This window comes from Telmatherina bonti, assembly GCF_933228915.1.
Source record: "Telmatherina bonti genome assembly, chromosome: 23".
Taxonomy (NCBI): Eukaryota; Metazoa; Chordata; class Actinopteri; order Atheriniformes; family Telmatherinidae; genus Telmatherina; species Telmatherina bonti.
In genome coordinates this window covers 23,478,320-23,490,830 of record NC_136632.1, presented here as the reverse complement: position 1 = coordinate 23,490,830, position 12,511 = coordinate 23,478,320, and the positions used below count along the sequence as shown (strand labels likewise).

Here is a 12,511-nt window from a genome sequence, read left to right as displayed (position 1 = left end):
AATGCAAAAGGTCTCAGGGACTGAATGTATCAAATATGTGGCATTTAAAGGGTTAACTGCAAAGCTGAAGCACAGCAACATAGACTGTTTATTTTCTTTTAATTAAACTTGATTGCACAAAGCACCATCAATCTACAGAACGTTTTCTTGAAAAATTTGTTGATTTACTTTAAGTTTTCTCTTCATCTTGGCATAATTTTTAGGGAGTCCTTAAAATTTAGTTTAACCAATGAACATTAATTTAATCAAGAACTAAACCCCCAAAAGAAACAATAACTTTGGGTACCTCCGAGTTAGTTCAGTCATAACCTGAATCATAAAAAAACTCCAAGAAGCCGCTTTGAGAGAACTGTCTGGTTAAAAGAAGCATTTTTAACATAATGCTCCCCCCTCCAAAAAAAAAAAAAAAAAAAAAAAAAATCGGCAAATGATTTCTTAAAAACATAAAACATTAAAAAATTACTTCACAATATTTCCATTTCTTTGTGTTTGAATGGAAGTTTGATATTTTCTTTTTCAATTTTAATCCTATTCTGAAAAGATTAGACATCACCACGGAAACGACTTAAATTCTGAGAAATGTCTGACGTATTTAATGGTTTAAAACAACTTAAGCTGTAGTTCTATGCAACAGGCTTAAGTACAGTAAGTCCTTCAGATGTGCGACTGCTTCTGAGATCTTTTACAGACTAGAAAGGCAGTTTATTGGGGAGTCAATCCAAAATTACCAAATAAATAGAGTTTACCCGTTTGCATACCAAGAATCTACAACAGTTTCCTTGCAGACTAAAAGATGTATATACATCTCCAGACTTACATGTTGGGACACATTCCCATTACGTCCATTGGGAATGTGTTCCTAAACTTACAACCAGTAATGTAGCCAACAAGGAAAGTGCCATACCACCATCAACCACTAGGGGCTTCTTCCAACATTCTTTGACCTTCATTGATTAACATGAAGTAAAAAAAAAACAAAACAAACACCATTAAATGCTACAATTTGTAGCTTCAAAAGGATGATAAACAAACCAAAAGACCAGCTCCCGCCCTGCTGGCGAACTTGTTAGCAACAAGCCTAAACACCAACATCAAACAGAATAAGTGTTTTTCCCAAAATGCATTTGGCTCTTCTTCCAGCTCATGTTCTTTTGACTGTTTATCAATAAATCTGGATTTACAGGGTCCCAGTTGGCATTTTTGCAACTTAATTTTCTCATCGACTGTCGCGCGGCAACTTGGGCTACACAGTAATATACATACAAACACCTCGATGTATATTTACTATGTTTAGTGAGAACAGCATAGTGAGTTGTCACTGGGGATGGAGTCAACTTTACTATGTGTGGTCGAAACAAAATAGACAAACATGAAGAGAAAAGATAGAGCGAGGGAGGAGAGGAGAGGAGAGAGAGAGAGAAAAAACAGAAGATGGCGGGGAGAGGTTGACCAACATCAGACAGCCACTGGAACATAACAACACAGAGAGAGACAAGTATTAGGAAAAATGGTTTAATATAGGAGACAGAAGCAAAAAACTGCATCACACAAGAACATACGTTTACAAAAATAATTCTGACTGCTTCAGCTACACAGTTAGTTCACAGAGAAGGACAGAGAAACTGGAAAAATCTAAACAGCTAAAAGCAAAAGTTTCTAATTAGTTGATCTCTTCATTAAACTAATACATTAATCCACTGAAGGTGACTAAATATTTCTATTCCTTCTTTTTCTATAATTGTCTTATCGTGTAGACGGCACAATACAGAAGTCAAATGAAACTTACCGCTGTTGTATAGACAAACCTGCTAGAACTATCTATAAAGCAAAATAAAGCAAGGAAAAGAAAAGAATCTGACACTCACCTAGCCTCAAGTTGTTGGAAAAAACAACAAAAGAAAGAACGAAAGCAAGAAAGGAAGGTAGGTAGAAAGAAAGAACACTCAAGTGAGGAAAAAGAAGTGAAAGAAATAAAGCCAAAGATCTTCTAGAAAATCTTATATCAAAAGCCAACTTTCTTGATGCCAGCTAGAAATCATACTCGTGGACCAGTCAGGGTCAGGCCACACCACCAGGCCAGACAGCTTTTTTTCTAAGATTTTTTTTGTTGTATCCTTTAATCTCCAGTATAAAAAATTCCACTGGTACAAAATGCATAAGTACAATCAGTTGTAGAAATAGGAAAGCCTGCATTTTTTGTACTTTTTAAATCCCATCCAGTGACAGATTTCGAAGTGTTGTCAAACAAACATACATCACACTTACAGGATCCACTGAAATGCATTGACTTTGGCTTCTCTCAAGACAGTAAACTACTGAAAACCTTTAGAGAATTAAAAAGAAATAGCGGCAACAACAGCAACAAGAAAAAAAAAAAAAATCTGATCATTTCTACAGACAACAAGCTCTTTTTGTTTTTACGCCACGGAAAGAGAGAACACACAAAACATTTTTTCCTCAAAAAACTCGACATAGGCCATAATGCAAAGAAACGACAAGTTTGTTTTTTTTTTTCCTTTCAGATTTCATTGTTCGATAAATAGCACTTAAGATAATTAAGAAAGAAGAACAGAGAAGTGAAGAGTGACAAGATAGAAAGATTACAACGAGCGTCGGCGATGACAGCCCCTGAGGTGAGCCGCTTCACAGAAACTCTGCTTCGACGACCCTCTTTGTGCTTCGACATTAAAACAAAGACACCATGTGTCACGTGAGACTGAGTGCAAGTCGGTGCGATTTGGCAAATCACGAACGTAGATTACGGGACAGTTCAAAATGTTTTAAAGACAAACAGCAGCGCGGGAAACGTGGCCTCTGCATTGGAAACAAAAAGAATCGCGTGCGAGTGAGGTGAAGATGCGAAATGTGCAGCTGCAAAGATTTTCACCCAGCGTGGGTTTAAACCTGCCGATAATGGGACTGGCTAGCTTTCAGACAAGTTATGGCTGTTAGTGGCTCGTGTGTACTGCATTAAGAAAAAAAAAAGTCTGTTGCCTCCCCTTCATGAGATCCGATAGAGTTAGGATTTGGTCTTTCAGAGGATATAATGAAAGCTGTATTGCCTTCCATCTCAGCTCTGGCTGTTGTGTCTGCGTGGACCTGCGGACGTGACCTCTTCCTCTACAAACAACAAGCACTTTATTTCCCCTGTCGCTATTCCAATAAGACGTCTCTCCACATGGCCCTGCTTCTAATAAACCTGGTTAGCCTGGGAGACAACAACCGAGCGGAGCAGCATCCTTCAAACCTTCGATTTCTTTCTGCTCCGGCCGAGTGGACAAAATGGAGGAAGAGTGAAACCCAGACAAAGTGGGAGGTTAATTGCACACAAAAGTGAACCTGGACTTGGCACACATCACTGACTGACAACATCTTCTACTCTTATAATACTGGTACAACACTCCCTGGTTAAGGCGACTGGTGAGCTCCTGTAGAAAATAATGCTGCCTCTTCTTTAATAGTTTTTTTTTCATTTTCATTTATTTTTTGCAGACCGTAAACTAGGCTTTCAGGGAGGGGGAGCGGGGGCAGTTGAATAGACTGACAACACTGTGCCATGTAAACGGATTGACCATGAGAACGTCAATTACACACTTTGGCATCTAAACATGATTTTGGCCCATTAAACCACAAGACTCACGCATGGAGAAGTCTTACAACCACTTACTTAAAAATAATGAAAGAAAAATATAAAAGCGGCAAAATCCGGCCCATCCGGCCTCTCTCCTCCGAATGTCCGGCGGCTTCGGCGTGTGCTTTTTTTCCCTCAAAAGATGGAGGCAGAACGAGCGAGTCTTGCCCTGTGCTTACATCATGAAAGCGGAGGTGAAACAACTGTAATGATCCTCAGAAACAAACGCCGTCGACTCCGAAATGTTTTCAACGGAACAAACAGGGATAAGAAGAGGATTTGGAGAAATAAGGCTTTGCGTATGACTTTCACCTCGATTTTCTTCAGCTGAGGAGCGTGATGCAGAAAGCAAACAACACATGCTGAAGCCTGACGCTTGTGTCTGTGTGCGAGATACTAATAGAGAGAGAACAGGAGTGCAAAGATCTGTGGTAAGGCTTTGAGAAATGAAACGGCTGTACAATGGCTAAAAATATCAAGTGTGTAATTCTTCTGTGTGCGCGCATGTGTTTGTGTGTGTGTGTGTGCACGCTGGCGGGCGGTAGCAGTTGCTGAAGAGGGTTTCACGCTCAGGGGCTCTCATGCACAAGAACAAAGTAAACCGTGAGGTCTGCACGAGAGAGTGTGTGTGTGTGTGTGTCCATGTGTGTATGTGTTTGTGTATAGATATATATTTATATATATTATATATATATATATGTGACACATGGGCACTTTTTTTTTACATCTTTACAAAGAAAAAAAGCAAACATGACATTTTCAGGCAACAAGACCACAGAATAGCAAGTTAACAAACTCTTTTTTTTAAATCTATATTTTAAATATGAGGGATCCATACAAAACACTTATAATAAAATACCCATGTTATCAAATAATTTCACAAGAAATACACTGACGCGCTAGGCAGGAAGTACCTTCAGAATTTGGCACTAAACTCCACTGATCTTGTCTTTTTTTCTTTATAAGACATTTTTGCTGAACAACAAAACACATCTAAATATTGTTTCCCACGAGAGAAATAAAATAATAATGACATTGATGCTTCACAAGCTGACATTATATATATAGATATATTTATATTTATATATATTTTTAGGAATTTTATATAGCTAATCAACCAACAAGAAATTTAGCAAATAGGGACTCCTTAAAAAAACAAAACAAACAAACAAAAAAAAAGAAAAAAACTATAATAGTAATATGAAAGGCTTTTCGTCTATTGTTCAAGTAAACTGATTTTTTAGTCTTCTCTTGAAAAACATGAGACATTTAAGACCGTTAGACTTATGATGAAACCACAACTAAACTCACGAGAAGCACCGACGTTAACGCGGGTTACAAGTATCTTAGTTTTTTTTTTCCTCGTTTTTCCTCTATACATTTAAACAGTAGAAAATATAGGTCATTTCATCATGTGCATTTAAACCACGGATTGTCTATCTGTGAGTCAGTTCAGCAAAAGGTGACACAAGTAGGTAGCATTTCTCCCCCCCAAACAGGGCAAATGTCTTTTTTTATTTTTACCTTTATACTACTCTAGAAAAAAGTGGTTCTATATATAGACTTTGAATGAGAAACAGAGCCACTTAAAATGGCCTTATCAAAAAACTTTACACTGCCTGAAAAATGTAAAAACTATTAGAGAGCTCTGAGAGAGTCTAATATTGATCAGACAGTTTTTATTCAAAACTGTTTGGAAGTAGTCTTATTTTTCAGAGAAACTGGCGCGGACCTCTTCTGGCCCTGTTGTTTTTTTTTTCTGTTTTTTTTCTGTTTCCATCGGTCACCAGAAGCAAGACAACGCGCCAATTCCTGTAGTGAACTTTCAAGTTTACTTTAAACGAAGCAGAAAAAAAAACTTGACATAAAGAAGAAGAAAAAAATGCAAGAAAACAAAGTGAATGGAAATTACTTTGCCACAGGTGGTTGTTTTTCTCCAAAAACATGATTTTTTCCAAAAGAAAAATCTCAGTCTTTTTTTGTTTGTTTGTTTTTCATATGAATGCAGCTTTATATCTTTTTCACATTGATTCGTTTTTCTTGCCCACACCTCCCTGATCGCCTCCCTCCCAGAAAACAGATTCAAATGAGGTCACATGCAAAAATAAAAACAAAAAGAACACAACAAGAAAGAAAAAAAAAATCATAAAAGTCCAAAAAGCTAAAAGTTCAAAAGGTCAGTAGGGCGGCGGCGGAGGAGGAGGACAACCAAGTTATGGTCAGGTGAGCTCGGAAAAGACATCAGAAAATATAATGACGGGGGAGGAAGAGGACGATGACACTTTTTTTTTCTTTTTTTATGTTGGGTATATATATATTTTTTTTGTTTGGTTTGCTTAAAAGTTTTTTGTTTCTTTTTTTTGGGACGCCACGAAGACATGCTAGGCAAACGATGAGTTAACAGGCATGGAGATGGGTTGTTCTAAAAGGGGGAAAGAAAAAACGGGAGAGGAGAGAGTTACACACAGAGAGCCAGAGCACAACACCACAACAGCATTTTCTGTTCCAAAAAATCAAGAGAAACAACAACAAACAACAACAACAAACAAACAACAAACTAGCAACACCACAAACCGATTCCATTAGCAAATTTTTTTTTAACCTTTGATTTTATATATTTTTTTATATACTATGAAATGATGTTAATGTTATAGGTCTATATTAACACATTCACTCGTTGACATGTACACAAAAAACAGAGCGCACCCAAAGCTTTATCCATCAGCTCCCAGATGGATGATGTCATTTGGGAGACAATATTTTTTTGGGGTGGGGGTGGAGGAATCTTAGCATTTACTTCTCTTTAAAAAATGTATAAATCTTTGGAAGGGTGGGAGGATAAGGGAGGGGGGCTACAGACAAACAAAAAACATAAACACTAAAGAAAAAATAAGCTTGGAAAAAATGCAACAAAAAACAGGAAGAACCTGGACAAGTGATGTAAGGTGTGGTAAAAAATAAAACAAAGAGGAAGCTGGATTGATGGACGGACGGCACAGAGAAGTGGAACGGAGAGGGCGTGGGGGGGTGAACATGGTGGAAAAATGTGTTGTGGTTTCTGCACTGAAAAGAAAAAAAAACACCAAAAAACACCAGAAAACCCAATTCCACGAGACTTCTCCACAAGGGTCTACTTTAAGGATGCTGATTACTTTATAGGAGTCCAATAACTTAACGATAGGCAATAAATAAATTCCTTTTTTTTTTTTTCTTCTTCTTCTGAGGCAGTAAAAATGTTGTATAAAAATAGAACTGCTTTTTTACAAATAAAATTTACAGGCCTGTGGCTTTCTGTACTTTGAATTATTGTAATTTTTTTTTTTTAAACCTTTCAACAAACATCAAGTATTTTCAGTTACCCCCTTAAACCCATAGACTCTCTTACTGGTGTAGTTTTCTTATCGCCTTCATCAAATTCAGGATGTTGTTTTCGAAAATGTTCGGCGTGCTGTGTATTCCTTTAACAGCATACACCACTGTGATCATGAAAAGTAGTTACTAATTAGTATTTTTTTTTAAGCTTTAGATAAATAAAACTGCTGTTTATCTTCACATTATTCATAAGACTAAGCTGGCGTGTGTTTGCTTGTTTCGCTTTCCTCTCGTGTTGGTGGAGTAACTGTGCGGCAGACTGACTGTAAAGAGGCCACTAACGTTTCGCAGCCTTTGCTCCCGGGTTGCCAGCAGGTTTTCAGGGGTTTTAGAGAAGCAGCGGCGGCCTGCAACCAACACCGTGGAGGTCAAAGGATGAATGTGCATATCTGCGTGTGTGTGTCCGAAACAAAAAAATCAAAAAAACAAAAGAAAAAGAGAAATAATGTTAGAAAAAAAAAAAAAAGAACCTTTTGCCAGGCCTCGGAACCGCAGGTTCACGAGAAAGATAGAAAAAAAAGTCAAAAATCATCATGGCTCCTTTGTCTTTTTCTCAGTTCTGACTCTAACTAGACCTAAAAAAAAAATCTTTTTAAGTTTTAAGCATAAAAAAAAGAAAAAAAAAACCCAAAAAACACAGGATAGCTACTGCCTTCCATTGTGAAAAGAGAAAAAATTGCACAAAGTAATGGTGATAATGGAAGCGTTCATGTGTGTTTAAAAAAACAAAAAACTTAATAAATAATAATAATAACACTCAAAAGCTAACATAAAAAGTTTAAAAAGAGCAAGAAAAACAAGGAGGGGAAAAAAAAAAAAAAAAAAAAAAAAAGAGTTTTTGTCTCCCTCAGGCTGGTTGTAGGTCGTCTCCCCCCTCCCTCCCACATCCTTCCTTTCAACCCTCAACCCACCCTCCCCCAGTCCCTGTGAAAAGTGGTCGTGGCTCGGTTTAGTTGATTTTTTTTAACCAGTTTTGTTACTTTTGTGGGGGGAGGGGGACTTACCCTAGCAGTGCTAACAGGGGGAGCAGATAGACCCTAGTGCTAAGATCAGTACGGTTTGCTGTCGTTCTTGGATCTCTTCAGCTGCACCTTCAGCCGCTTCATACCGATCTGGAAGCCATTCATGGCCTGGATGGCTGCCTGTGCCGACACCGGATTGTCGTAGCTGACGAAGCCTGAAAGGAGACCAGAACACAGTGAAAAGTTGGTTAAAACCAGAAGATTGCCAGACAACTTGATAATCTCGCAAAAAAATTTCATTTGTGATCAGATTGAGCTGTTAAAATTCCCCAAGTTTTTATTTGTGACGGATTTTAAACCAAAATGTTGCCTTTTGATGCAACATGCCCGAGTTAGCCTTACGCTAATTTACATCTGCAGTCCCCCAGTAAGGTGAATTAAACCCGATACAAATACAATAGGCTGTGGTTAAGCTAACACTTGCTGAAAGCATCTCTTATGCAGATTGTTTGGACAGAAATCACACATTTCTACTGTAACAGGACTAAAGAAGTGTAGACAAAGCTCACATCACTGGAAGCTATTTACATTGATGACTAATGTTAATTTGATGAAAGCAGTCAGTTATCTTTTACAACATGCGGGAGAGAGTTCAGAGAAATCCACAGTGATTGCTTCACTTTGCAGTGCAGCAAACAGACGGCGAGGGAAACATCTTATCTACTTGCCTTTTTTTAAAATTATATATCCTTTTGCTTATCTTTCAGTCTGACAAAGGACCCTCCAACACAGCATGGACGATCTACCATAATTTGTATTTATATTTCTGACAGAGATCATGTCTTGTGTGACACAGTTAGCACATTGTGACTCCAACAGTTGTTGACATATGGAGGAAAAAACCTAATAAGATAATTCCTGCAACAACATAGGAACGGTTTTATTGCAGTGAGGTATTGCTCGCCTGAGATTATTTGACATATCATAAAATGTTTGTGATAAAAAGAGGAGCAACCGGTTTACCAGATCTTTCAGCTTGACATTATTCATCTGAAGCTCCTCAATCTTACAACATAAATGGGTTAATATTAGAAAACTGTGCCTTCTCATAATTTATGTGCCTCAAGAAGTGATTTATTTTGATTACATTTACATTAAAATATACCCCTGATACATAATAAGGAAAAGATGAAATCTTAAAGAGTCCTGAAGGGGGGGTGGTTAGTTACAGCAAAACATAATGAAAAAATGAGAGTGGCAACAGAATATAGATCACAATTAAACAGTTTGAAGCATCATGATTCTGCTAAAACTGAGGCCATTATGTCAAATGAACATTTAAACTGTGCTTTTGAGCTAAACCTTATGAAATTATTAGGTTGAATCTTTGTTGGCAGCTTTGAGTTGGAGCTGCTGTTTGGACTAGCTGATAAATAATCAATATAGACAGATGTGAGAAAAAAAATGTTGGTTAAAAATAGTGAATTTCAGGATTCACCAATAATAAAACATTTAAAGTTTTGCTCACACTGCAAAAACTCAGCCTTAAAAAACAAGAAAAAAATACACAAAAATGAGGTAAATGTTGCTTAAAATAAAATAAATTATCTGCCAACAGAACAAGAAAATTAGAAAAAAATACTCTTAAAACAAGAGGAATTCTCTGGCATAAAAACTAAAAATTACCTTACCTTTAAAAAAATAAGCTGTGTACTCAATTTAAGATTTTTAGTCTTAGATTTTAGTTTTTGCAGTGCATAACCTGATGACATGATTCCCAGAAAAGAAGAAATACTAGCAGGTAGTTGTGTGGCTTCCCTGTACTGAACCGTACCGAAGCACTTGCTAAGGTTTGTCTGTTTGTCGATGAAGACTTTGGCCGAGACCACGTTTCCAAAAGGCATGAACATCTGCAGAATGTCCTGGTCTCCGAACTCCTGGGGCAGGTGGTAGATGAAGAGGTTGGCACCTTCTGGACCTGGCGGGATCATATGCAGAGCGGATACAGGATCAGAAAGGGTTTTCATTCACCGCAGGCGAGGAGCGCTACATTGTGGAGCCTAGCGCTGCTGTGCTGTCGTCATAGGAACCAAGCTCAAGCACACTGCTTAGCACAATGTCCCATGACCTTGGGTTTGCTGTTGCTTTTAAACAATGTGAAAACTGAACAGGGATGAAAGCCTCTGGTTTGCATTTGATAATCAGATTTCGCTCGGCCACAAACAAAAGAAGTTTCCTGTTCTGCTGCATTTTATTAACTGTTTTAGCTGCATGTTGTTGCTTTTAGGAGAGGTCACAGGCTGAACCTGCACGCTCTACCTCTCTCACATCCTAATAATGATAGTAGGTCAGATATCTCAGAATAATTTGATATGCACTCCACAGATCAATAGAGCTGCGACGTCTTTCTTTCCCTCGAGGGTTTTGAACTCTTGGATGGACTGTCAGAGAAAAACGGCTTCTTTACAAATTTATCTATGCTGGAAGCAGAGATGAGAGGTGCGAAAAAACAAACAGTGTGCAGCTCAGTTTCAGAGATATTTCATCATCTGGTTTGTATTCAGCGCTGTCGTTTAAGGTGCAAGGTTGGGTGTGTAGGCTGCGCTTTACATTCAATCTGTGGCAATTTTCAGAACATTTACAGAAAATTGTTAAAAATGAGTATATCAGGAAGTGAAATTATTAGGGTATCTCGTTTAAATTATAAAAAAAGTTGCTCTAAATATGTTTTTTTATATAAATTACACATTTTTTAAATGTATTTAAGATGATATATTTTCTCCAAATATGAAATGTGGGCATCTGCAGACGTTTTTTAACACTCAAGGGTTCAAGTTTTGTTATTATTTTCTAATATTCCGATCATTAAATGAAGAAATTTTACTAATTCAAAAGTGAAATCTCATTTTTAATGAGAAATTAAAAACAAAACTATTTGTTCTTGCAGATATTCATGAATCTAAATTGTTCAAATGTTTAGAAAAATCCCCGCCTCTTTGTGGTTGCCCGAGTTTGAAACTAAGCCAATCAGGGAGCAGTTTCAAATGTTCAGACTATTTTAACATCACACTGCGGTCAGTGTAAAAATATCCACCCCCCTCATCATCATTTTTACTCTAATTCCAGCTGAAATCATGCTGCGCTTGCCTCAGACAAGACTGAACAATACTTTACCAGTACTGTGTTCAATCTTTTCTTTCCTGACTTGGATTTAAACCGGCGTTGCTTCATTTTTGTAAACACTAAAACAACCACAGAATCAGCTGTTCTCCTTTGGCTTTTAAAACACTGTGGTCCGAGATGCGCAGACGGACATGTAGCCGGTACAGAACGTCTTAACAACACACGTCTCCTGTCAGACCCGTGTTCCTGTGTGTGGCTGAGTGATATTACTGGTAAATAAAAAGTGAATCTACATAAACATTCAGAATAAATAAAGAAAACAGCTTGTGGCGCTGACATGTCTCTCAGCATCACTAAGTGCATTTTCTAAGCTGACAGAAAAAATAAAGCGCTATCCAGATGTCCCACTGCTGAGGCTTGGTTTCAGTGTCTTCACGTTGTCTTCTTGCTGTTCTACAGAGCAACTCCTGCAGGAGACACTGAATACATGTTTAAGTAAAAAGTCCTGCTGCAAAGAGTCTGAAAAGAAGCTCCTACTGAGCAGCACTGATGTGCAGACATACAGCCGCGGGCTACTGACCCTCTTTCTGGCTGCCGGCAGCCCCTTGCTGCTGCAGCAGGGACTGGCTGTAGAGGGTGGGCAGCGCTGCGGCGGCGTACTGCTGGATCCCTGAGTAAGCCTGCGTCAGCGCGTCCATGGTGCCTGCCGTTCCGTTGGTGAGCCCTGCACCGCCCAGGCCTCCGTTTAAAGCCGCCATACCTGAGAGCATTTGAGCAACTTTACATAAAACCCAACAATAAAGAAAGAAGAATGCACTTACTCATTAGCGCTCCCACTGAAGGTTGTGTTTTATCCACACATACACACACAAACACGCACACACACACACACACACAAAAGTACACACTGACATTCACATAGACTGCACTGTAAGTTACACACACACCTGGACAAACACTTAAAAACTTTGTTTAAACCAACGAAAGACAGCAAACACGAGCACAGGACGCACAAAGTATTAAACACACAGTTCAGTATGGGTGTAGCTGATGACAGCCGAGCTGCGCAGATCTCTCAGTAAAAAGCGCCGCAGCGTTGCATGCACACACACACACACACACACACACACACACACACACACACACACACACACACACACACACACACACACACATATAGAAACTAAACCAGACAACCACGATGATCGTGTGACAAAACACCCGGTGACACCTAGAAAGTTTGAAATATAAATATAAATATATATGTACAGCATATAAATGCTGTACATATATAGTACAACATATATGTACAATGTTGAACTACAGAAGATTATTTTTTGCATTTTTAATACCTTTTATTGGACCAATGTCACATGAACAGAACTGATTTTAACTGATGTTAAAAAAAATCTATCGATACAAA

General features: G+C 38.2%; 1 protein-coding gene across 6 annotated transcripts in view; it reads right to left on the bottom strand.

Annotated features, from left to right (window-relative positions):
* Positions 1-1,397: 1,397 nt before the first annotated feature.
* The window catches only part of celf2 (cugbp, Elav-like family member 2), a 262,520-nt gene continuing 251,406 nt past the window's right edge, over positions 1,398-12,511 (bottom strand). For 5 of the 6 annotated variants that reach the window (XM_079263083.1, XM_079263084.1, XM_079263086.1 and 2 more), the window contains 4 exons: positions 11,669-11,848; positions 9,800-9,943; positions 8,008-8,180; positions 1,398-6,053 (listed from right to left, as the gene is read on the bottom strand). In XM_079263083.1, the coding sequence (XP_079119209.1) occupies positions 8,053-8,180; positions 9,800-9,943; positions 11,669-11,848 (452 nt within the window). In that variant the 3' untranslated portion in view covers positions 1,398-6,053; positions 8,008-8,052. The remainder of the gene's footprint in view (positions 6,054-8,007; positions 8,181-9,799; positions 9,944-11,668; positions 11,849-12,511) is intronic. The other variant, XM_079263087.1, reaches the window with a different exon arrangement.